General features: G+C 30.6%; 4 protein-coding genes across 4 annotated transcripts; 1 reads left to right on the top strand and 3 right to left on the bottom strand.

Annotated features, from left to right (window-relative positions):
• Positions 1-6,971: 6,971 nt before the first annotated feature.
• Positions 6,972-9,638, bottom strand: LOC143916919 (arylphorin subunit alpha-like). The gene is made up of 5 exons (XM_077438204.1): positions 9,454-9,638; positions 9,245-9,375; positions 8,339-9,172; positions 8,105-8,262; positions 6,972-8,021 (listed from the first exon to the last, which is right to left on the bottom strand). The coding sequence occupies exons 1-5, from the start codon at positions 9,533-9,535 to the stop codon at positions 7,094-7,096; spliced, it is 2,133 nt and encodes a 710-aa protein (XP_077294330.1). The 5' UTR covers positions 9,536-9,638; the 3' UTR covers positions 6,972-7,093.
• Positions 9,639-10,485: 847 nt separating this feature from the next.
• LOC143916539 (hexamerin 70b-like) lies at positions 10,486-13,437 on the top strand. Its single transcript, XM_077437679.1, has 7 exons — positions 10,486-10,644; positions 10,720-10,853; positions 10,934-11,758; positions 11,841-11,998; positions 12,078-12,325; positions 12,400-12,612; positions 12,708-13,437. Exons 1-7 carry the CDS (start codon positions 10,575-10,577, stop codon positions 13,145-13,147), a joined length of 2,088 nt encoding a protein of 695 aa, XP_077293805.1. The 5' UTR covers positions 10,486-10,574; the 3' UTR covers positions 13,148-13,437.
• Positions 13,438-18,949: 5,512 nt separating this feature from the next.
• Positions 18,950-22,170, bottom strand: LOC143916465 (basic juvenile hormone-suppressible protein 2-like). Its single transcript, XM_077437587.1, has 5 exons — positions 22,051-22,170; positions 21,838-21,971; positions 20,953-21,765; positions 20,756-20,847; positions 18,950-19,967 (listed from the first exon to the last, which is right to left on the bottom strand). The coding sequence occupies exons 1-5, from the start codon at positions 22,139-22,141 to the stop codon at positions 19,103-19,105; spliced, it is 1,995 nt and encodes a 664-aa protein (XP_077293713.1). The 5' UTR covers positions 22,142-22,170; the 3' UTR covers positions 18,950-19,102.
• A 2,049-nt stretch (positions 22,171-24,219) lies between these two features.
• LOC143916530 (hexamerin 70b-like) lies at positions 24,220-27,631 on the bottom strand. The gene is made up of 8 exons (XM_077437669.1): positions 27,571-27,631; positions 27,331-27,494; positions 27,060-27,193; positions 26,158-26,982; positions 25,883-26,040; positions 25,555-25,802; positions 25,265-25,477; positions 24,220-25,146 (listed from the first exon to the last, which is right to left on the bottom strand). Exons 2-8 carry the CDS (start codon positions 27,410-27,412, stop codon positions 24,701-24,703), a joined length of 2,106 nt encoding a protein of 701 aa, XP_077293795.1. The 5' UTR covers positions 27,413-27,494; positions 27,571-27,631; the 3' UTR covers positions 24,220-24,700.
• Between the last annotated feature and the right edge of the window lie 337 nt (positions 27,632-27,968).

The raw sequence follows: 27,968 nt of genomic DNA, 5'->3' as shown, positions 1-27,968 counted from the left end.
CCCGGCTTCGCTCGGTATTTGAAAAATATAAACCGCTTAAAAATAGCTAAGCTTATAAATTGTAAACATTTTATTAAATTTATTTTAATGGTTAAATCGATTAAATCATTAACATGGCAAGGCGTTTAAAGTGACAATCTTTTGTTTCGATCTTTTATAATTATTATTTAATATATTATACATACTAATATATGTACAATTTTAATGAAATCAAGCATTTCAACTATTGTGACCATTGTCTAATAATGAATTGACAGTTTGACTACCCCTTCCCATCTTCAAATCTTTAATTATTATATATATTATTACTCTAATTATATATATTATTACTATAATTATATATATATTATTACTATAATTATATATATTATTACTATAATTATATATGTTATTACTATAATTATATATATTATTACTATAATTATCGAAATATTGCATTAAAAATTCTCAAATCAATCATTTTACAACTATATTATTTTATACTAGTGGTTTTACCCGGCTTCGTTCGGTATTTGTAATACAAACCGCCTTAACATGGCTAACCTAATAGTAAAAATTTTATTAAATTTATTTGAATAGTTTTATTTTATTTAAATTTATTTGAATATTCATTTTTTTTTATTAAATTTAACGTCACGGATTCTACGAACCAAAACTTACATACATACATACATAAAAAGTCTGTTTCGAAATTAAATATAGATTTACTTAAGTAAATCTAATATTTATAATTATAACAAACAACAATGTACACATATCTATCCATATACATACATACATATATGTTACAATTAACAATAAACTAATACATCAATAATGCACACATATGTACCTAACAACCCCTATGTAAATAAATAAATAAACAGAAGAAACAAATACAACAATAATGTACACATACATATACATATTTATATGCATATATGTAAAAATTTACAACAAAGAAAAACAAATAAAAGAACCTATACTTAACTATTTATTCATATAGAGGTGTTGTTGTAGGGCTACCAGGAATCTGTCAATATTGTTTATTTTCCTAATTTCATCTGGTAGCTTACTTAAGTAGCTACGGTAGCTTATGTAATACATATTTACATATTGCATGTACATATAAAATATATGTTGAAATTTATAGCAAATTATACATTTTCATAACAAAAATATTAACTTACTTTATATATTTTAATAAATAAATTAATAATACTTAAAAAATAACAAAAAATCAGATACTGCAACTGAAGAAGTTTCAGTTAAGTTGGTGATATGACAGATGAAAATATGCAAATAATATATTTATAATACACGTTATAAATCTGTGCTTTATCGTAATTATACATATGAATGTAACTTTGTTGGTTACAAGTTTTTGTTCGAAATTAAAAATATAGTTGCATTTATACATACATCTTATAAGTATGTATGTATGTATGTACATGTGTATCTGGTACTTAAGTCTTCAAATTCTCTTGCCTTTGGTAATACTTAGATATATGTAGATTCTTTTAATAATGTCAATCATAAACTTAATTTAAATAAATTTGAATGATATTCCCGTTTCGATTCCCGAAATGTCAAAAAAATAAAGTAAAAAACACATGTTAAGAAAGGTATTCATATGTACAATGTACATACGCATATGTACGCATCTATGTAAATAGTTGAAAATGTAAATGTCTATTAAATATTTTTAAAAATGCTTACAGTGAATCAATTCAATGAAAATAAAATATAAAACTAAGTTAATAGATATATACTATTTATATATTAGATATGTATATGGATGTATAAAAGGTGTGTTTTAATTGATTGGTTCATTTGATTCTTTCCATAAAAGATAAACACTATTATCTATTTGTTAGAAAAAATGTTTATAGGCTTTTTTAAAATAGATTTAATTATTTTAGTATTAGGTAATAGGTACATAATAACACAATTATTATTTAATCATTAAAGTTTTTAAACATAAGGTGTATCGCAGATTTGACCGCGAGACCACAAATGTCACTGATATATACATACATAGTCTTTGTTCTAAAAAATTATCTGTTGTTATTTTGACAACGCGAACTTGTTTTTATATCATTTATTTTTGTTTAAATGTTTTTGCAATAGCCTGCATTTAAAATCATACTAATTTCAAAATTTATAACATACTATGCCAAATGCATTGCTAATTTAATGAATAGTTTCAGAATTCTGATATTTTTATGTATATATTGTATACTAGTTGTTTCAACCGGCTTCGCTCAGTATTTGTAATATAAACAGCTTAAACATGGTGAATCTAATACTAAATATTCATTTATTTTTTTATTACATTTATTTGAATCTAAATAAATATAATATTCAACCAATTGAATTGTCGTCATAGAAACTTTGTTTTGTTTACGAAGTTCCCAACCAAAGATACTTACATACTTACATACATACAAAGTCTCTTTCGAAATTATATATTAGATGTTACAGTCGATGTGTATTTTCAGTTGTAATATATTCCAATTGGCGTTTTAGGTCATCCATATTCGAATAAAATTCAACTATTAAATTATATATGTATCTATGTACAAGCCGCAAATACATATGCGCCAGTTGTAATATAAAAGTTGAGTTTGAAAGCACTGATGTTTTTACAAATGCTTTAGAATTAATAATGCATTGATATTTGCTAGGTATGAATAAAAGTAACGAGTATCGTATTACGATAACTCTAAGAATGTGTTCAAAACAAAAATGTAACTTTCCAACTCAATTTACTAGTCGAATGACGTTTTCACGAAAATCTAACCTATTCATGTTACTTATAGGAGTGGTGACAATATTTTTTTGGATAAAATAACATACATATAAAGAATGCTTTTAAATATATATAAAAATCGATGACTGTCTGTCACGTATGCGTTCCTGTAACATTCAACCGATTGCGATGAGTTATTGTGTGTATGCCCGCGATGGTTTCTGTAAAAAAATCGCCCAAAGATGGGAATGGGAACGGGAAAACAGGAATGAGAAGCATTGCAACGCAATAATTTCAAATGTGTACACGTCGCCATCTACGTTGTTAGGTTAAAATTAACAAACAATTGAATAATTTCAAAAGTGTCCGCCGCATGCGTTTTTCCGACAAATTATCATCACTGTAATTTAATTTGATTATTAATCAAGTAATTATTAAATAAGTATTAATTTCAAATTGAAACATTCGCTTATCGAAACACATCGAGAAACGGGAACGGGAATGGGAACGGAAACAGGAACTGGGACGGGAATGGGAATTGCATGCGTTATTGTGGCATTGCAACGCATGCCAGGTTCAGCTAGTTTATAATAAAATATAAGCATACAATATTTAGAATTTTATACAATCATATTTATTACACATTATTAAAATTTAAAAGACATTTACCGATCGAATTAATAATTTTAGATAATAAAAAATATTGAGATAGAAAACCAATCCTTATAAACGTGGTTAAGTGAAAAATTTGCGATATAAGCTCATTACATTATGGAAAAAAAGTATAATTTTGCCTTTTAACATTCGCTAGATAATCAATTAAAAGTATTTTAAAGCATTGAAAAATCAAAATCAATAGGAAAAAACATCTGACTATTTTTTGCAGAACTCACTTTTGGCATCGCAATAGTTTGAGATTGGCATCGCAATAGTTTGGCATCGCAAAAGACTTTGAGCTAAAGACTATAAAAGCTTAAAAACTGTAAAAATTGCACATATTTTAAAACGCTCATATATCACAACCAAAAGTCTCCGCTCTGGTATTTTTTGTTGTTGCTCAGTGTAATCAATACAATTTTTAATAAAATGTATGAACTTCATGTTTAAATATTTCGGTGTTAATATTTTTGCGATAGTCGATATTACAAAACAAAGGACAAAAGGGCAATTTTAGAAAATAACTAAATCTAAAGGACAGAACAGTGGAATAAAGGACTGTCCTCTTACATAAGTGGCGTATGGTCAGGGTATGTATAGTTGAACTGTATTTTCAGTTGTAATATATTTTGACCGGTTAGGCGGAATATATTCCGGCTAGTCAAAATATACTATAACTGAAAATACACTTCAACTGTAACATATACATACGCATATAAATTCAGGTAGCTCATCCACCCAAATGTTGAATTACATTTTACAATTAATATATGTATAATACAAATTTGAGGATTTACAAATCTAGTAATTTAGAGTTATATATGCCTAAAAGAAAAAAAAAGCCTGTAAAGATCATCACACCTTAAAATTATCTAGAGACTTCCATATAATAATAAATATTATAGTAATTAGTATTATATACATATATATGTATATCGCTCAATAACAAGTTGTTTTCATTTGTTTTTTTATAAAAGTGAAAACAAACTATTTTGATAATTATTTATATTCAGATAAATTTCATTAGTTGTACAAAAAATGACAACGGTGAAAATCAAGCGCTTTTTCACCTCGTTTTTTTTTTACATTTTCAAAACTGATAACTCTTATGTCATAACAGTTCAATGAACCAACTGTATTTTAGTCAACTATATACATATTTTTAATTGTAATTGTGTAATTAATGTTTGGTCACTTGGATAAATACATTAATTGTATGATGTATTTATAAATACAGTAATTGTATGATGTATTTAATACCATCAAAGTATATAACCAGTTAATATATTTTATCTGTCGTATAATATCACTCATATTCGAATACAAATTAATTAGTAGATATATGTTTTTACATACGTATTTATCAGCTTTGACAGTTGATTTTTTTTCAGAATGCTTTAAAATTCAACGAAGCGTCAATATTACTTGATATAACGAATTACAGAAAAGAGTTTCATATTACGATAATTCTCAGGATCTGTTCAAAAAAAAATGTTCCTTTCTGACTCAAATTACTAGTCGAGTGACGTTTTCACAAAAAGCAGTGCTGTGAATAAAATACATTGAAATCCTAGGTATTGTGAATCATTTTCAATAAATTGGATGAAAGAAACGGAATTTAACGAAAAAATATCATAAGATGAGCATGTATCGTTTTTATGTACATACATACGTTTAGCGGATCATGCGTTAGTGAATACTAACATATTGACTGATTCTGTCTAACCAGTCAGATTGTAAATCCATTGTGTCATTGAAAAAACGAGATGGGATAGATGAAATAAAGTTTGATTGTAACATATACATAAAAGTAATCCTTTTTATGCACAAGTACTTAAAATTAAATTGTATTACTATATACGAGTGTCTATGTACATACTTAACAAATTAACCAAAGTGTATAAAATATATATATATATATATATATATATATATATATATATATATATATATATATATATATATATATATATATATATATGTATATTATATACATATGTGTGAGTGTTCTTAAGATTTAAAAAGATGTAAATTTCACATCGTAATTTTTACTGCATTAGTTTCGCAAAAAGTATAAGACTCACATTAGTAATATTAAACCACTAAAACATCTTTGTATAGTTTATAGTCCATCTTATAAAATTTTATTCTAATATGTAACAGTAGATAAGTATATTGTTCCTCGAGTGTTCACTATTATCAGATTGTTTAGGTTTCATTGTATAAAAAAAGATTTATATTTTGACAATGTATATAAGAGTTATTATCCATTCATACAATAAAAACAACATGGTTTAGTTACCGATAATTTATTATTTCATTTCAAATATGTATGTATTGAAAGTGCAAACAAATGGATTCTGAAACAAAATAAATCTGAAATCGTTCTCGAATTACTAATTTTATGCAAATAAAAATTTCCAACTACCTACATATGTATGTATTGTTTCTACTTAAAAAAAATACAAATATATAAAAAAAAACACAAACAAAAATCATTAATTCAAATATATTATATTAAATCCTGTTACTTGTTATTGCCAATGCTGTAAATTTTGAGTTGTAAATTCTGCATTATGTGATAGAGTACCCAAATTATGGTTTAAGGAAATACTTATATATCAATAAATTGTATTATATATTTATACATTATTTTACAAAATTTAAATATTGATGACATCAAAACGATTCATTATAATTATTTATTATACCGACGAAAAGGCTAAAAACATAAGTTTTAAATAAAAAATCCTAACTTTTCTTTATTTACATGATATCAATCTAAGGATGTTAATTTAATTTTATGGTTAATATAGGTGGCATTTAAAATACCGAAAATAATTCACCGCCAGTTGATACCAGCTATTAATGATTTGAAAATCTTTAAACTTGGCCTTTTCGGATTGCTATAATCCTCAAAACTTTAAACTAATATAGCAATTTTTAGTTAAAGGGGGCTACTGTTCCAGTATAAGGTTTCATTTGAATTCATTAAAAATGTTTTTTTTTTTCAAAATTATTGGCTTTGAAAAGTGTATTCAAACGATTAGCTCATTTTAATAATTTCGATTTAACTTGAGTAAGATGCGTCAATTCATTCTATACATATGTATGTATGTAGGTACAAAGACTATATTTAAAAAGTTTAGATTATATTATTATTTCATTTCCATTTCCATTTATCTCATTTACATGTTTATTTCCATTATTTCTGTTTTGTGTGTTTATTCCTAATTTTTAAACATTTTTTTTATCGATACTTTATTATTATGTTTATTTAATTTTTGTACTATCCATATACATATGTATGTACTTATTTATATGGACAATTGTGAATGAACTATTCGTTTGAAATAAATATTATTATTATTTGTAAAAAATTGTTCTTCTGGATATACAAAAAATTGTTTGAATTAATTTCCCAAAAATTAATTTCTGAAATATTTTTGTGTAGAAATAAGAATGTGCAAATCAATCTAAATTAGATTTGTTAACAAATGTATTGTAAATAATGTATGTATGTAATGTATTGTAAAATAAATGTAATGTAAATATTATTATTAATAATTGCAATTCATAAAATATGTAAAAATAAAAATATATTGATCGGTTTCAAAACATACTTTATTTTAAAAATTCATTGTGTACAAGTTGGTAATTTAGTAGAGATTGAATTTAACGTAGAGATATAAATCAATTGAATTTTTAGTGTTCTTCGGTTTCGAAGCGGTGGGCAACATCGTTCTTCTTGGAGTATGAGTCTGAGTGGTAGACGATCATGTCTCCGAAGTACATGTTGGGTGTGTAGAAGTATGTTTCGTCGATTTCACGGTCGAAGGGGAAACCGAATGGGAGGTCCTCGTAGTATCGAGATCCGCTGCCAACACCAGCGCTGTACTGGTAGGGGAAGGTGGAGCCGAATGGAACCTTAGCCTGCTTGAATGGAGTCACGATCACGTAGAATTGGTAGACCATGCCTTCACGTCTGCCTTTGGGTACCAATAACCTTAGTGGCCATCCATTGTGGGCTTCGCTCTGGTCCAGTTTGAACTCTCCCTCGCCAGCGATGCCGGTGAGGACCTTCTTGTAGAGCTCGCGTGCTGGAGTGCGGTCGTAGACGGTGCGGGAGAATTCAGTATTCTTGCGAACGAAAGAGTTCTTGCCAGATTTCAATTTGTACACGAAGTAGTCAACTTCGACGAAGTTGTACTTGTTGTCGTTCAACTTGATGTGACGGCCGAAGCTGTCGTATTTAGGTCCGAAGAATACTCTGAAGGAAGCTTCTGTGTCTTTTTCGGAGCTGATTTCGTAGTTGACATTGAATTTCTGGTGGTTCAAACGTTTTTGGCTGGCTTGGAACACGTATTTCTCCTTATGTTCGCTCAATTCCTGTTTGTTCATGTATACGCCGTTGGTGATATCGTAGGTGAAGTTTTCGAAGTATGTCTTCAAACGGGTGAATTCAACATTTTCTACTTTGACGCCTGGGAAGTATAATTCTTCCTTGGTGTAAGATGGCATGTATTGCTTGAAGCGGAAGAAGTAGCTCATGAAGCGCTTGTACAGTTGATAGAAAACGGGATCGCGCATAGCAGTTTGGTATTGTTCTAGGGCAGATGGTACGTAGTCAATCCTATTGAAAAATATCAGTAAGAATATTAGTAAGAAATTTTGGAATTTTAGTAATTATAATAACGCGAGACAAATAAAACTTACGCATCGTAGGGTTTGACAGCACCACCCAACAAGAATTTGGCGATGACAGAGAGGTAGTCATAGAATCTGATATCTCCAAAGTCAGGGTTGCTTTGCACGAAGCGTCCGAGGGTTTCAATGTCACTGTAGTCCTTCAAGAACAATTTGGTTCCATCGAACTGAAAATAAATATAAATAAAATAAAAATTTATCTCAAATGATTTAAAAGAAATTCACCAGATTCTAAATATTCACCAAAGTAACGAATCCTTGGGTAACGGCATCACGGATGCGTCTTTCAAAATCTTCGACTTCCTGGACGAGGTACTGGTTGTTATCGGTGTTGACGTAGAAGTTCTCTTGCCTCCTTGGGAAGGGATATCCGTTGGGGTATCTCATGTTGGGGTTGTACTGAGTCTTGACTGGGTACCTCCAGTTGAATGAGGGGATTTCTCCCAATCCGTTGGATAATCTTTCCAAGTAGTAACGAGCCAAGAGTTGTTGGTGAGTGAAGTAGTACAGCTCACCGCGTCTATCCTTGTTCAATCCGAATTGTTCGCCTCCTAGCCAGAATGGGTAGTCAGCATGGAAGTAGAAGTAGTATGAGTTCAATCCGATGTCGTTGGTGAAGTAAGATACTTTTTGTTCTTGATCATAGAAGTCATAGCCTTGGGTGTAGTTGTCGTAGAAAGTGTAGGTGTTGTCTTCGAAATGGATACCATAAAACTCGGCGAGTTTAGGATCTTGAACGTATCCTTGTTGTTTGATGTAATTGGCTTTTGCGAGGACATCGCTGCTGACGAAGTAGAAGGGGTAAATTTCATAAGGTGCTGGCAAGACGAATCCGTGGCAATCCTCACGGTGGAGGACGGCTACTGTGAAGGAATAGACGAAGACTCCTTGGTTCATGAATTCGCGGGCCCAGCAAGCGGTCTTGTAGAAGGTTTCGAAATCCTTAGCATAGTAGAAGACATTGAATAGAGCAACAGCTTCATCCCTATGTTTGTCGAAAGTCAGACTGAAGAGCTTGAACTTGGGAACGAATCCACGCTTGTAGAATTTCGCGAATTCCTTAACGGCCTTAGCGTTCTGAAAGTAAATTATATAATTAATAAACATTGAAAATTTAATATATTTGAAATATTAATTCAATTAATGTACGGTGTATTGATCGATGTGGTCTTCGATGGAATACTCCTTGGCGATTTTGATGTATTCATCGCCGAATTCTTGGTTGACATGGTTCAACAGGTCGAAGATTTTTTGTTGCTTCAAAAGAAAATCTTTGTCGGCTGAAAAATAATAGAATATTAATATTATAAGTTGTTAAATAATTTTATATGGTATTTAATACTAGGTATTAAAGTTACCATTCTTGAAGTCTTCAGTTTGTTTGATGTACGAGGCAGTCGCCAAAACCAAGAAGGCGGCGAAGAACACTAGGAACTTCATCTTGCTGTATTTCGCAGCAAACGACTGTACTCACTTCCAGAACACCAGGCTTTTTATACTAAATTCGCTCTATTGTCTAGCTGTTGTTGATTATTTTTTCAATATCATAATTAGCAAAAATAACATGATAAGAATCCTAACCGTTGTGTTGGGGTTACTTTCGATAACCCCACTAAAACATTTATACATCGCCATGCGAATGTTTCTTTACCTTTTGATATCTTTCAAGTCCGAGTTCGTATGAGTTCATTTACCTCAAGCTAAAAGTTGGCATTGAAAAATTAGTATATGCAATATACGTAAATATGAGCCGTTATATTTGAAAGTTTTCTTCATTTCTAGAAATATCTCGCAAAATATTAAATATAATGTTTTGCGTTTAACAATGTGTCCTGTAAGACGTTTATTCTGCTTTCACGAGATTCTAGACATATCGAATTAAAATAAGTTATAACATTTTATGAATTAAGTTAAACAGAAATAGTGTTTCAAATATAACGGCTTATATAATTGATTATTACTTTTTTCTTAAAAAAAACTTTTTTAATAAACCTAACTAAAGAATATTTGTGCTATTGCTACATATGCTTATTCTTAATAATGATTAGCTTACCTGAATGTTAGCTACCCTAATAAGAATGTCAAAATCAGATCACAATTTTTTGACAGGCAGGAATGTCGCTGAACTAACAGGTGACGCTAATAATAAGAGGCAAACGTAAGTGAGTAAGTGAAACGTAAAGGAGGTTTGTAAAAATCATATAAAATCAAGTTATTCTATGTAGATAGGAAAGTGGAGATCAGAATTGAGAAAAGTCATTATAATGTAATCAATGTTCTGTTTGATAGATTATGGTTATTTTTCTAAAATGATAACTGTTAATAAATAAAATATAATACATACGCAGGTCGCTTATTGATTTGTAAAGGTGACAGAAAAATAAATGATAATTTATTTTGCGGTCACCTTTGAAACATATGTGTAGATTGTAAAAATGTATATATATTGGCTAATTTCTGATTTTATGGGACATTCATCATGAAGGGTTTTGCTGTGTTCTTATTCTTTATTCTGGCTGTGGCTTCGGCTGCTACCGTAGAGCCAACCGGTTAGAAAAATATAAATATCCCCATTTTTATGTCATAAAATAGAAAACAAACTAAATATTTCCTTTTTATTGCAGTGGATAAAGACTTTTTGGTGAAACAAAAGCATGTATATCAACTATTTTATCATGTTCATCAACAAAACATCCACAAAGAACAGGTTGACATTGGCAGAGAATACAGCATTGAATCCAACATGGACAAATATACTGTGAGAAAATGACCATTTACAATGTATATTATTGCATGCTGTGTAAAATACACTGTTAACCAAGGAATTTATTGTTTTAGGATACTCAAGTTGTGAAGAAATTTCTCCACAGATACCGGGAAGGTATGGTACCTAAGGGTAGAAACTTTGCTATTACTAACAGAACCATGATGTATGACGCTGAAGCTTTATACGAATTGTTTTATCATGCAAAGGACTGGGAGACATTCTATAACACTGCTTGTTGGGCCCGTGAATTCATAAACGAACAATTGTACGTTTATGCTTTGAGTATCGCACTTATACACCGTCCCGATACCTATAAAATGATGTTGCCTTTAATACATGAGATTCAGCCACACTATTTCTTCACCAATGATGTTATGCAAAAGGCCTACTACGCTAAAATGCAAGGACATTCTGATGATTTGGGCGATCGTGTGCATCAGGGACCAGATAAATCTGTAATCATCAACTCCAACTACACTGGTTGGCAATTTAACTACAACGAGGAACAAAAGCTGTCATATTTCACTGAAGACATCGGATTGAACTCCATGTACTATTATATGCACTTAAACTATCCATCATGGATGGACGGAAGTAAATATGGATTGACTACTGACAGGCGTGGAGAACTTTATTACTATTTACACCAACAGCTTTTAGCCCGTTATTACTTGGAAAGATTATCCAACGGTATGGGAGAGATCCCCAATTTCTCATGGCGCTGGCCCGTTGAAACTGGGTATCAACCATCGATGAGATATTTCAATGGCTTGGAATTTCCAGTCAGACCAAATCATTTTGATCTCAGGAGGGGTGAATTTTTGGGAAATCTTATGCAAGTTGAAGACTACGAAAGGCGAATCCGCGATGCCATCGACCAAGGATATGTTGTTTTGGTAAATATATTTGCAAATATTTATGATGTTTCTTCTTTATTATATGTACATTGATCATTTACATTTGTATTTAAAATTTTAGAAAAACGGATCTCACGTTAGCTTACACGAACCTGAAAGCATTGAACATCTTGCTAACATAATTGAAGGAAACCCCGAATCTGCTAATATGAGGCTGTATAAATATTCCAATATCATCGCAAAAATTTTATTAGGAAACTCTGTCCACCCAGTCTTGGAGTATTAACAAATTGATTAATAATAATGTTATTATTATATAGTTAAATTAAATTTATAACGATTTTTATTTTTATTTCAGTCACTTCGTTGCCCCATCAGCTTTGGAACAATATCAGACATGCTTGCGCGATCCTATGTTCTATCAATTGTACAAGCGTTACGTTGGATTCTTCAATCAATATAAAAAATTACTAACTCCCTACACCAAAGAAGAACTCAATTGCCCAGGAGTCAAGATCGAAAACGTCGAGATCGAGAAACTGGTAACTTATTTCGACCATTTTAATTCTGAAATCACAAATGCAGGCTGGTTAAATAAAGAAGAAGGTATTTCTTAATTTTGTTTCATACCGAATTTAATCATTTGAATGTTATTTTTACGTCTAATTAATTATTTGCAGCTAAAAATCAAGAAGATCATATGAAAATCATGGTACGTCAAACCCGTTTAAACCACCAACCATTCACTGTGACCATCAACACTGTTTCTGAAAAGGTCACCAAGGTAGTAGTCAGAATGTATCTCGGTCCTAAATATGACGGAAAGGGTAACCTTATCAACCTCAACCGAAACAGATTGAACTATTTCGAACTCGATCAATTCTTATACAACTGTAAGTGTATTATTATTATTTGAATAATTATGAAAAATTTTTAAATATATAAAATGGATTTCAAATTTTAATGCAATTTTTGTTTTCATACATAGTGAAGTCAGGAAAGAATATTATCCGACGTAACTCCAGGAACTTCAGATGGAATACTAATGATGCAACCCCATCCAGTATGATATACAAAAACATCACTGATGCTCTTGAAGGAAACCATGAATTCGTCATCACGGAATCTGAACCACTGTATGGCTTCCCTGACAGATTTGTTCTACCCAAAGGCAGAAAGGGTGGTATGCCCTACAACTTGTATATCATTGTCAGCCCATACGTTTGTTCGAGTCCATGCCCACCTGAAGGACAAGGGTTATCTGATAAAGTAGGCACAGGAAGTCGTTTACTTGATAGTCTTCCAATGGGATATCCGTGGGATCGTGAAATCGTTTCCGAACACACCTTTAGGTCAATGCCAAATACTCACTTTGAGGGCGTTGTTATATTCCACAAGAAGGAGTCAGAAATCAACGAAACTGATTAACTTTGATTGTACGCAACAAAGTTGTTTATAGGAATATAAACAAAAAATCTGTAATAAAATGACAAATCATAAAAACAAAATTTTATTCTTCATTTATTGTTATCCCATTATCGCAAATTTCAGATTGTTCTTTGGAATTTCAGATTAGAACCATTTTAAATTAAATTTCAAATATATATGTATGTATATCCCACAAATGTGATGTAATCCAAAAAATTATTTTAATATGAATAGTTGATACTTACTATGATGATCATTTTCAATAAATATTAAAAATTTTGTTTACTTCGATATCAGCGAGTATAAGAGTTAAAAAATAAAAAAGACCAAAGCAAAATCTTTCTAAAGAACAAAAGTAAATATATCAAATATTATAGGATAATTTGATACAGCAATTGCAGATAGTATAGTTACACATATTGAAATATGTATGTATAACGTGTAGATCTTACTATAATTAGTCATTTTTTGGTACTCTGGATGGACTAGTCAAAGATTCTGACTTGCTGCAAGATGTGCTGATCATTCAAAGCACAATATAATTCGTTTGCAATATTAATTTGAGATATTTAAATTGGATTGTTTTTGTATTTGTTAAATGAGTATTTGCTAAATGCGATAAAAATAATCGACCAATTTTTATATTATTTGATACCAAAAGATATTTCATATTATTTTATAAAAATATAAAATCGCATAAATCCTCATGGTAACCAATAAACAATTATCTAGTTTTACTGGATAATTTAAGCTAGGTTTAGGTTAAATTAAATTAGGCCACCGATGAATGTCACCGACGAAAAATTGTATTTACATAAAGATACTTCAATTTCTATAATATATCATCAATTTGGGGTAATTGAAACAAAAATTATAATCCATAATATAATGTGTACTCACATTATCATATTTTACAATGTACGATTTGGGCAAAGTTTCTGAATATTTCACCTGTTAAATTAGTCAAATACAAATGTATTATAGTCAAATACAAATGTATTAGTCAAATACAAATGTGTGTTCAAAATTATATATATTTATTTTTTTTAATTTAAAAAAAATGCTTTGTCGTATGGAGCTCAGAAATATTTCGAACAAATGGATGTTATCTTTATTATAGGTATTGCTTCAAATTAATATTTCAGTGGCATATTTTCACCTTGATAACCTTAAATTTGAGGTTCATCGAGAGAAGATAGTGAAGAGTTAACTGCGCGTCTAATACAATAATCATTTCTTTTTTTTTTATATATCACATGTCATGACTCGATTGTATTATCAAATTTATTTAATATATGTGTGTGTGTATGGAGAGATTTCAAAAGGTGAGCAACGATTGACATCATAATCGCAATTACACTGAACGTTATTTTTGTGCCTCTCAAATAGGATGGTACGATAAAATAATTACTTTCATACACATAGTAACACAAACAATGACTTATATAATATTAATAATAGCAGGATTTTTTATATTATGTCTTGTAGATTCAACACATTATTAATAAATACTTTCTTGTATAATTTAGGACATTACATATTATAAAATGTATGTGTGAAAGAAATGGTAGTATTTTTTACAACAAAAATTCAATTTATTTGTCAGTAATTACATAAAAATCGTAAATGCATTGACAATGCACAATTCAACAAAACAATAAAAAAATATAAAAATTAAATAAACACGATTTCAATTAGTAATATTATACTTTGAAATTTAAATTAGTAATTTTATTCTACTTGTACTGTCATAAAAAAACGATGAAGTGAGTATCATACTGCTATACACTATTTTAATATAATCTTTTAGGCAGTGCTCTTTAAGTACTAAATACAATATTACGACTTGGAATTTGAATAAAATAAATTATATTATTAAAGTTTATTAAATATTGAAATTAAATTAAAAAACTTCTATGGAAGTTTTAACATATACATAGACATATGTATGTAGTACACATTATACATTAAACATTAGACTAAATATATATATGTACATAGGGTCTACCTCACGGGCCCGAATGTGAAACGCCCGATAACGCAAATATCGGAAGGCAAAGATCGAAAGTCGAAAGATCTTAAGTCGAAAGATAAAAAAAGGGTGCATGGTAAACTCATTTAATTTGCGCGAGCAGGATACACCAGGAACAAGAGGAACAGGCTTTTCCTCCCGTATTCTGCGCGCGCACATTAATACGGGAGGAAAAGCCTGTTCCTCTTGTTCCGGTTGTATCCTGCTCGCGCAAATTAAGTGAGTATGTACCGTTTACCATGCACCGTTTTTTTTTTGATCTTTCGATTTTCCATCTTTGCCTTCCGATATTTGCGTTTTCGGGGGTTTCACATTCAGGGTCGTGACGGAGACCGATATACATAATATATTTAGTACCTAATTCAGATTTCTTTTTCATATATTCTGAAATAATATTCTACTCCGTCTTCAATTTGTTTATCTATTGGAACTAAATCAGTCTCTTTGCCATGGTCTTCCAATAGCTTGAACTTACTGTCGATTTTTGGAAAGTAAGTATCGCACTCGTAATGTTTCATAATTTCAGTCATATAAATTCGATAGCAATCTGGATGATTCATTGCAGTCTGAAATTGGAAATATTATCAGGTCATATATAAATATAATTTATGCAATATACTCACACAAATGGTAAATACATATTTATGTACTCACTTGATATACACTTGAACCTCCAATTATCCAAATGCTCTCTATAGATGGGTTATTTTCAATTGTATTAATTGCTTTATTAAAATCATCGAAAACGAGAACACTTTCGTCGACTTTCCGTTTCAAAGTTTCCACGCTTTTCGTCAGCACTACGTTTAATCTACCTAGCAATGGACGATTCGTCTCTGGGATGCTTTCCCAAGTGCGTCTACCCATCACCACTGCATTTATTTTTTCAGAACTTGTGGTTGCTTTAGTTAGTTTCTTGAAGTAATTCAGTTCATTTCTAAATTATAATGAGACAGCAGTGAAAAGTGTTGTTTGTAAGATTTACACTTAAATACATGTACATATATTATTCGGGTCTACCTCACGGGCCCGAATGTGAAACGCCCGAAAACGCAAATATCGGAAGGCAAAGATCGAAAATCGAAAGATCTTAAGTCGAAAGATAAAAAAGGGTGCATGGTAAACAGTACATACTCACTTAATTTGTGCTAGCAGGATACAACAGGATCAAGAGGAACATGCTTTTCCTCCCGTATTCTGCGCGCGCACATTAATATGGGAGGAAAAGCCTGTTCCTCTTTTTCCTGTTGTATCCTGCTCGCGCAAATTAAGTGAGTATGTACGTGAGTATGTACCGTTTACCATGCACCCTTTTTTATCTTTCGACTTAAGATCTTTCGATTTTTGATCTTTGCCTTCCGATATTTGCGTTTTCGGGCGTTTCACATTCAGGCTCGTCACGGAGACCGATATTATTCATATTATAAATTACCTTAAATTCCATGGTAGTCGATTATTCTTTCCTATGCACATATTTTCACTTGTCACAGCAATCAACTTCAACTGTTTCCCAGACATTTCTCTGAATAACTGGTGGATTTCAAGATATTTTTGTTTTTAAGCTTATTTACATATATACGTATGTACATATAATGCCACCACAAAAGAGATTATGTATCATGGTTTAATTTTTGATCTAATCTCAACCGCAATTTTTTGTGTACTTACAACACATGTTTTGTTGTATTGTTTTAATTTTCAATTGCTATTGTACTTTGAATATTAAGATATAGTCTTTGTAAACTGAAAAACGTCTTACAGTTTTAGTGTTAGAGCCTCTATATTTATTTATCATAACATTTTTTAACAGTTTAAATTTACTCATTACTAGAGACTAGGGTTTCTGACCCGGGTCGACCCGGGACAGACATTCCCGGGAATTCACGCAGTTTTTGTTGTCCTGTGTCCCGGGAATTTTTATCTCGAATCCCGGGAATTGGATTTAAAAAATTCTTTTAAACATACACCATTTTCACGACTGCATGAAGAGAGATAATAAATCAAATACACAATGAATCGTAAAATATTCTCAAAAATTAGAATCGAAGAAAGAAGAAGACTAAAACTGATTTTTTAACATAAAATTTAAATAATTCTGATTTTATACCGAACGAAACATTCTTTAAATGTTGTAATAAAAGCGAATGTATATCCTACGGTGAAGTTTCACATAATATGTAGTTATTATGGAGCGAGTATATCCTTCTTGTATTGACGATTCCACAATGGAAGAAACTCTTTTAGATTTGGATGAAGACGAAACAATTGTGTGTTTGACGATGAATGAAGAATTAAATAAGGAGTTATCAAAGACGAATATACAAAATAACGTAAATAAAAATAACATCGAATTTAAAAAAGAAATTAAAATATACATGCTGACAGGAGAAAAAACCGATAATTTAAAATATTGTTTTCGTTCCTTTTAACAATAAAACCAACTTCGGCCGAAACTGAAAGGGTTTTTCCCATTGCTGGAAATTTTTGTACCAAATCTAGAATTAGACTTTCGGATGCTCATTTAAATATTTTAGTATTCTTAAGAAGCTACTTTAAATAAGTTTACTTTCATAATTAAATTTTTTCGAGTTAATAGATATATTATGTATTGTTTTATAAATATTTTTCTTTAATAAAAAATATATTAAATTGAAAAAAAAAAAGTTTTTTACGTGTAAAAGTTTTTTACGAATCCCGAGAACGACCCCGGGATCCGTCCCGTGTCCCGGGAATTGAAAAAGTCCGGGAAATCAGAAACCCTACTAGAGACACGTATTTTGAGCATCTATTTTTGTCAATTTTAGCATTTTCATTTTGCATTTTAGCGTTTTAGGGCATTCAAAATGTTCTATTTTAGCATCTATTTTTATGAAGAGTTTAATTTAAAATAATAAAAAATTTCGATGAATTTGAATAAAATTTATAGACATTCATATATACAATTTAAAGACAACATAACGATTAAAAAATAATAGAAAAATTTAAAAGTGTTTTGGAATCAGAATTACAATGAAAAAAACATGAATATAAAAATACAAAGACAAAAAATATGAAGATAAAAATATAATACCAATTAAAAAAATTTAAAACTCAACATGGAGCATATTTCTACAGATTATTTTTTGAGATTCGATAACAATTATATTGTATTTACTAAAATACCTTTCAGCATCTACACTTTTGACGAGACACCAAATAGATTTTAGAGCTGCACAACCAAACTCTTCATATTTAATTTTTGTTGCCATCATAATAGCAATATATCCAATAATTTTAGAATCAATTAAGCATTAATAGCAAAATGCCCAAAATACGTGTCTTTATTCATTACGTATCCAATAATAAATTATTATTAATTTATTAATTCAGTAATAATATATTGATAACAGGAATGCTAACGACATCTTTAAATATTTACAGCAATGATTTTCGCATAAGAGAATCCATATTCTCTAGTCAACAATTTATATACGCAAGTTTTTTTAACTACCAAGTGATGTTACCTTAATTGAGTGTCATTGTGCAATATATGTTTATATGTTTTTCTTAGATAAATGTGTGTCAAGGTAAACATTTAACTAATTCTATGAATTCTCATATAAAATTTCAATAATTATATTCATAATTATTTTATTTGTTAAAATAAATTATAAAACAATAATCAAATAAAAAATGTATCTAATGAAATAGTCGGCCTCTAGCTTTCATATGCGATACATAAGAATTATTTTAATTTAATGAAATGTAATGATTAAATAAAAAACAAATATAAAGTAAAAATATATATTTATAACTTATGATTTTATGCTCATAAATTTTAAAATACAGTATAAAATGCTGAAGATACTTATGTATGTATATTATAAATATATGTACTTCATATGTGTTTCCATCGGTCCATTGAAATTTATTTTGTATAAATACTAATTATGATATATCTTTATATCACAAGGCATGATATTTGGTCTAAGGAAGGCCGTTTCATTTATTTCACGGTCGAATGGAAATCCGAAAGGTTTATCATCCCAGAGAAGAATACTATTAGTTATTCCAACACTATTTTGGAAGTTAAAATTGTCAGGCAATGATTTTACATTACTTTTAAATTCAGTTACAATTACATAGACTTCGAAGCCTAAACCTTCTTTTTTTCCTTTCGGTAAGAGAAGGTTGTATGGCCAACCATTCTTCGCCTTGCTTTCATTGACTAAAAATTCCTCATTGCCATTCATTGCCTCTGCCAACATTTTTTTTACCTCTCGCGTAGATGTGTCCTTTTGGGCGATTCGAGCAAACTCAGGATCATTTCGAACTACAAAGTTTTTACCAACTTTCAACTTGTACAGGAAGTTGTCAAACTCGACGAAATCATTCTTCCTGTCATTTAAATTCAAATGTTGATCTGTGTTTTTGGGACCTAAGAAGATTCTCACAGCAGCATTGGTTTCAATCTCAGAGGAGATTTCTAAAATGCTGGAGAATGAATTGTGATTGAGTCTTTCTTGACGAGCTCTGAAAATAAACCTCTCTTTTCCCTTGTCAATTTCATCCTTGCTCATAAAAACTCCATTAGTTATATCATAATCGAAAGGTTCCATAAACGTGGACAGTCGAGTGAATTCAATTTTGTTTACTTTGACACCATGGAAAGACAGTTCATTGTTGTATGGAGGTAGAAGCATTTTCATTTTCTTAAAACATTTCAAGTACCTTTCACATATAGGAAAGAATATCGGATCGCGTACTGATGTTTCCGGTCTTTCTAATACAGACGGCAAATAGTTAAATCTGTAAAACGAATTTCATATATTCAAAATGGTGATCGGATAAATGCACTCAAGAGAATCGCACTCTCGAAACATACAAACTTTCAAATATGCTCAAGAAGAACTAACGCACGGTCTCCCTCACGGGCCCGAAAACGCAAATATCGGAAGGCAAAGATCGAAAATCGAAAGATCTTAAGTCGAAAGATCAAAAAAATAGGGTGCATGGTAAACAGTACTATGTATATATAATATATATATATGAGTGGCATGCGGTGAAATTATCTCTCTTTTTGTCATACAGTTGTGTTTAATGTGCGCGCGCAGAATACGGGAGGAAAAGCCTGTTCCTCTTGTTCCTGTTGTATCCTGCTCGCGCAAATTAAGTGAGTATGTTCGACGGGGGGAGAGACCCTTTTTTTTATCTTTCGACTTTTATAGTTATTTCGGCTTTCGATCTTTGCCTTCCGATATTTGCGTTTTCGGGCGTTTCACTTTCGGGCCCGTGAGGTAGACCCATTCAAAATGGTGATCGGATAAATGCACTCAAGAGAACCGCACTGTCGAAACATCCAAACTTTCAAATATGCTCAAGAAGAACTAACGCAATAGAATTCCACAAAATAGCGTCAAGGGTATTTACCATTTTTTGAGGAATTATATTGCGTAAGTTCTTCTTGAACGCCTTTGAAAAATAGGATTTCTCGAAACTGCACCACTATTAAGTGCAATTCAATACATTCTTCCGGGAACCATTCAAAATCTGTTTAATTTAAAATATTTTGTTTTTAATACAATTTATTAACTTACGTGTCACTTTTATAGAATGATCCACCTAAAGATTTCTTCAACATGATAGGTCCATCTTCGTATATATAAGAGTTTCCCAATGCATTCAAGCTCTATGTATGTAGTAGTAGTACATATTTTTAAAATAAAAAAATATATCAGCACCATTTAAGAGTTAAAGTGTATTGGAATAAAAATTCAATTAATATTATACTTACCAAATTCTGCATTCCACACTGAGCCTTTTCAAATTGTTCAAATTTACTTAAAAATTTCACATTTTCGTACGTATGATAGTCATAATTGTCTGGTCTCATTGGAAGTATATACCCATTGTGGTATCTCATGGTGGGATTGTAAGGCATTCTGAGCAAATCAATCAGATCCAACTCGGCATGGTTTTTGTAATCATTAGAGAATCGTTCAAGATTGTAACGTGCTAACAATTGTTGGTGAACATAGTAGAATAATTCTCCTCGTGCTGCATCGTTTATTCCATAATCCTCATGAACCAAGTATGATGGGAACTCTACATTGTAATGATAATAGTATAGGTTGAGGTTCACATCTTGGGTAAAGTATGACAAAATGTCTTCTTCGCTATTGCGTCCAAATACTCCAACAAACGAGTTGGTAATATTATAGTCATCAGAATCGCCTACAAATACTCCGTATAGTGCGGCCAACTTATTGTCGCTAACAAACCCTTGCTCTTTAATGCGACTGACCTTCATTATCACATCTGACTTCACATAGGCGAAGGGATATATTTCATACAGAGGTGGAAGAAGAAGATATCGACAGTCCTTGCGATGGAAGAAAGCTGTGGTGAAAGCATATACAAAGATACCTTCATTTACATTCTCCCGGGCCCAGCAAGCTGTCTTGTAAAATGTTTCAAAGTCTTCGGCATAGTAAAATAAACGAAATAGGGCTTCAACTTGTTTCGCGTGATTAGGTAATGAAAGAGATAAAATTTTGTATTTGGGTACAGCTTTCAAATTGAAATAATCTGCTACCATATAGGGTTTCTACAAAATTAAAATTATATTTATATTACATACTTTTAACATAAAATGTTCATAAAATAGTAAAAGTCGTACTGTATATTTATCTGTATTATTTTGTGGTGAAAATTCTAATCCTATTTGAACTTGTTCGTTTATAGGATCCTGTTGAATGACGTGGTTTAATAAATCAAAAATTTTCTTTTGATCTGCTAATAGCGTTTTTGATGCTGAAAACCCAATAAAAATTATATGTGAAATTGTATGTAATATATTGATTCTTTTCATAAAACATATAAAGTAACTGACCTATTATAAATTCTCCTTTTTTCTTTATGAAATCTGCTGTTACAAAACTGACAATGATAAGAACAACAAAAACACGCGTCGGAGACTTCATGTTGAGGCTGTCACAAATACACGAATTTAATTATCTAGTTGTTGGTCTTAAATACCAAGTACAGTATGTTTTGAAAGAATTATTTTAAGAAATATCATAATATGAACATATTCGTAACGATTAAAACATCAAAATAAATCAATATATGTACATATTTATAAACCATAAATATTACAGCTAAGCACTATTTATTTACTTTCCATTTGATCTTTTTGATAAACGATATAAAATAATAGCTTTTTTAGTGTAATATAATTTTTGAATTGACTTAATAAATATTTCCAATTTCTTTTCTCAAAATAAGCTGTATGTGTATGTATTTATTATACATAGGTAATTATTAGAGACGCGTATTTTGGGCATCTATTTTTGTCAATTTCAGCATTTTCATTTTGCATTTTAGCGTTTTAGGGCATTAAAAATGTTCAATTTTAGTATCTATTTTTATGGAGAGTTTAATTTTAAATAATAAAAAAATTTCGATGAATTTTAATAAAATTTATATACATATGTATATACAATTTAAATACAACACAATAATTAAAAAATAATAGAAAAATTTAAAAATGTTTTGGAATTAAAATTACAATGAAAAAAACATGAATATAAAAATACAAAGACAAAAAATATGAATATAAAAATATAGTACCAATTAAAATTTATTAAAACTCAACATGGAGCATATTTCTACAGATTCATTTTCAGCATCCACACTATTGACAGGACACCAAATAGATTTTAAAACTGCACAACCAAACTCTTCATATTTAATTTTTATTGCCATCAATAATAGCAACATATCCGGCGAGGATTCACTTTTTATATTCTCTATTAATTGTCTAAAAAAGTGCTGATATCCTTACAAACATTGAGCCTCTGTTAATACATTAGACAATGGTAGGTTTCTAAAAGACAAAACTGTTACTTTAACGTTAATATTAGATTCTGTGCCTGCCACAGATGGATTGAATAGTTTACTCAATATTTGGAGGAATAGATTTTTCTCATTTAGTCTTGAGTGCGAGTCTAGTTTTAAGACGCTTTTTTGAACAGCCTTTTGGATACACAGCTCCAACTGTCTTCTTTTGTTTACAGTAGTAGACAAAAGCAGTTGCTTGGTTTCGACAGGAAAAACACCGTCTATGGTAAACTGCAAGCTCTGTTTTATCCCCTCAATTTCTTCACATAATAAATGGGCAAAGGGATAGGAAGACCCTTCTAAATTGTCTATTACTTTTATAAATTTTATGCAAATTTCACTTTTGTTTGTTATTTTAGCATCTATTCGCATATTTTACGAAATTAGCATCTATTAGCATATATTCCGAATTACAGCATTAATAGCAAAATGCCCAAAATACGTGTCTCTAGTATTACTACTTATCATTAGCTCTGTAACCTATGCACTTTGTTATCAAATATATGTACATATGAACGAAAAATATCTCAGTTTGTTTTAATTAATGACATCACACAGCTAAAATACATATGTATGTATGGCAAACGGAATATGTGTGCGAGAAGTATGACAAGGGGAGTGGATATAGTGGAAAAAGTGAAGATATTGTAATGGCAATGGGTAGGACACGAAGCTAGAAGAATGGACGAAAGGTGCATAAAAGAAATGCTAGAATAGTACCCGTGAAAGAAAGCTTGCATGAAGGTGAGTAGGATGAGAGTCTCGCAAAACAGAGACGAATGGAAGCGTGTGCAGGCCTTCATTCAGCAGTTGATGGTGAATGGCTGTAAATGATAATGATGTAAATTTGTACAGTACTATATTTCCAGTGCCGCTACAATGCGGTCAATATTCAGACAATTGCTTAAATCACCATTTAACTATTGACTATAGTCATTCTAACAACAATGATGTACATATACATATGTATGTACATATGTTATGTACCTAATACCTATACAAAAGAAAATGGTTGATCTGCCCAGGGCACATAAATATTAATTAGTGATACTGAAATTCCCTATGAAAAATGATATTAGTTTACGTTTCATAAAAAAAATGGATGTATAATGTGTTAAATATAAAAAACAAGATTTATTTCATTTCATTTTTTTTTTTAATATTGACATTACTTTTTTTCTAAATTTTTAATGAATTTAACTGATAAATATTGCAATTAATTGTACTTATTGCACATATTGTACTTATTACACTATTAAAAGTAATTTAAATAATATCGCTTAACAGAATGTATTATAAATTACATTAAAATATAATGAATATATAGTAAATGCGTTTATGATAAATGTACGTATGTATCTCATTTTAAAATTGTAAATTATTTTAATTTTTGATTAAGCTGGTACAATTTTATTATATACAAGTGCATACATTGTGTATATGTAAATACATTTACAAACTTATGTACAGGAATACTTGAAAAATTCCATTCAATTTTTTTTTAAATATATTTATGTATGTATAAAAAAATAAGGAGTAAGAAAAAACGTATTAATGGTGTTTTAATTGTTTTATTTTGTACTGTTGTTGTGTACAATTATAAATCGTTTGGCTTTTAATTACAGTTATGTATGTTTTGTTTAGTTGTGGGCAACCTGATTGATTTCAGATTCTTTCTTGTGGAAGATTACAATATCCTCGAAGTGCATGTTGTGCATAGACATGAAGGTGGATTCAGAATAGATTTCACGATCGAATGGATAACCCATAGGGAGGCTATCAACGAAACGAGTTCCAGTGCCCACTTTCTCATTCATAATATCTTTTCCTTCAGGGATGTGTGGAGCATGGAATGGGCTGACAATGACGTACAAGTAGAATGGCATGCCTCCCTTTCTGCCTTTGGGTAGAGCGAGCCTTTCAGGGAAACCAAAGTTTGGTTCGCTTTCATCAACGTGGTATTCCTTGCCTTCTCCGAGAGCTTCAGTAACTTTATTGTAAGTTTCTCTAGATGGGGTTGAGTCAAAAGAGAACCAATCAAAGTTATCATCAGAGTTACGTTTAATGACGTTCTTTCCTGCTTTCACTGTTAAAAAAATAATCGGAATTATAATATTGTACATTTTGAAATGCATATATGTATGTATATGTTATTGCGTTATTGAATTGAGTCACTATATTTATATTATTTATAGCACACTTACTGTCATATGTGAACTGTTCGAGCTGGAAGAAGTTCAACCTGTTTTTGTTGAGATTGAAAATTTGTCCTTTTCCGTCAAATTTGGGACCAACATACATTCTGACGACAACCTTCATATCTTTTTCGGATACAGTGTTGACGGTTACGGTGTATGGTTTGTGGTTGAGACGGCTTTGACGTACTTTAATTTCCATCTGATCATCCATCTTTGCAACTGTGAAAAATTAGACATGAATACCATTCATATGACTTAAATTTATATTAATGGTTATGAACAAAATTGGGAATTACATTCATCCTTGGTTTGCCAGACAGCATTGGTGATTTCAGTATCGAAATGATCGAAATAAGTGATCAATTTTTCGACCTCAACATTTTCGATCTTGACTCCTGGGCAGCTGAGTTCTTCTTTGGTGTAGGGAGTAAGCAGCTTTTTGTATTGGTTGAAGAATCCAACGTAACGCTTGTACAATTGATAGAACATAGGATCGCGCATGCTGGTCTGATAGTTTTCCAAAGCTGATGGACCAACGGCGTGTCTGAAATAAAAAATAAAAAGCATTATTAATTTAGTCTTAGTATATAAAAATTTCATTATTATTAATCGATTTGTAAATACTTTGTAGCTGGACGGACAGAGTTTCCTAACAACATTCTTGCGATGACATTGGAATATCTATACAGCCTCATATTGGCAGATTCAGGGTTTCCTTCAATTATGTTGGCCAGATATTCAATGCTTTCAGGTTCGTGTAAGCTAAGGTGAGTTCCATCCTCCTGAAATTTATTTATGAAATTTAAGTCATGAAAAAAATCTCCGATAAAAGAGTATTTCGAAAAGAGAACAAAATAAAATTACTTCATAATATAAATTCATAATGATATAATATCTACCTTAATAATAAATCCACGATCAATAGCATCGCGAATTCGCCTTTCGTAATCTTCAACTTCAATAAGATGTGTCAAAAATTCGTCTTTCTTGAGATCAAAATGATTTGGCCTGATTGGATATTCCAAACCGTTGAAATATTTCATTGATGGATAAAAGCCAGTTTCAACAGGCCACATCCATGAGAAAGTAGGGATCTCTCCCATGCCGTTGGATAATCTTTCCAAGTAATAACGAGCCAAAATCTGTTGATGCAAATAATAATAATGTTCCCCACGTCTGTCATAAGTTAATCCATATTCTTTTCCATTCATCCATGCGGGATATTCCATATGTTTGAAATAGTAGAAATAGTTCAATCCAATATCTTCTGTGAAATATGAGAGTTTTTGTTCCTCGTTGAAGTTGATATACCAACCAGTGTAGTTGGAATTGATGATTACGGATTTATCTGCGCCAAAATGAACATCGTTGCCCAAATTGTCAATGTGTCCTTGCATCTTGGCATAGTAAGCCTTCTGCATGACTTCATTGCTGAAGTAGTAGTGAGGGAGGATCTCATAAGAAGGTGGCAGTAAAAGTCCATAGCAATCGGGACGGTGGATGATTGCGACACTCAAGGCATAAACGAACAATTGTTCGTTCATGAATTCGCGAGCCCAACAAGCAGTGTTGTAGAATGTCTCCCAGTCCTTTGCATGATAGAACAATTCGCATAAAGCTTCAGCATCATGCAGCATAGTTCTGTACATAACAGCAAAGATCCTACCCTTAGGCACCATACCTTCTCCGTATCTGTGGAGGAAGTTCTTCACAGCTTGAGTATCCTGAAACAATACATTCCTTAGTAACACTATACTTTACATAAAATGTTAATTAAAATTATAAATGGTTATTTTCTAACGGTATATTTGTCCATGTTGGATTCAATGTTGTATTCCCTGCCGATTTGAACTTGTTCTTTGTGAATGTTTTGTTGATGAACATGATAAAATAATTGATATACATGCTTTTGTTTCAACAAAAATTCCTTATCAGCTGAAATATAATATAATAAATGTATAATATATAATTATTTAAATTTAAATGTATATATATATATATATATATATATATATATATATATATATATATATATATATATATATATATATATATATTTATTCTTTACTAACCAACTTTATTTGTTTTAGGCTCCACAAGGTTGGCCGAAGCCACAGCCAGGATAAAGAAAAGGAACACAGCAAGACCCCTCATGGTGCCGCGTTGACAATGAGTGTGCTCCTACTATCTAAGACCAGGCAATATATACTTCCTAATTATCTCTCAGTTCAGGTGACTGCAAAAAAATGATAATTTTTTAGGCCAATGACATATTCACACACAAGTTATCATACCAAAAAAGTTATCTTTACCTAACAAACAGGTCACAAACAACTTTTTATTGAATTTCCCCAACATATATAGGTAATATATGTATATATGTATAATATATAAAGCTATTTTTTAAGATTATCACGGTTGAATTAATTCATCAAAAACAAATTTATATAATGCTTATATTATTTATTATTTTGTAGCATACGCTTAAAAGATATGATATTTATCTATCATAATTTCAATTCATATTTGTACTAAGTAATGGCGAAATGATTTATTTATAACAGTGTTTTCGCGCAGGAATATTTACGATTTGTTCATATATACACAACTATTTAAAAAAAAATAATAAGATATGCCTATTAGGTCTAAAACAATTTTGAATACTTTCTACATATGTATACATAAATATATAATGCACATCCATTAGATT

This window comes from Arctopsyche grandis, chromosome 9, assembly GCF_051622035.1.
Source record: "Arctopsyche grandis isolate Sample6627 chromosome 9, ASM5162203v2, whole genome shotgun sequence".
Taxonomy (NCBI): Eukaryota; Metazoa; Arthropoda; class Insecta; order Trichoptera; family Hydropsychidae; genus Arctopsyche; species Arctopsyche grandis.
Note: the sequence above shows the minus strand (reverse complement) of the source record. Positions and strands in the feature narration are given on the sequence as shown.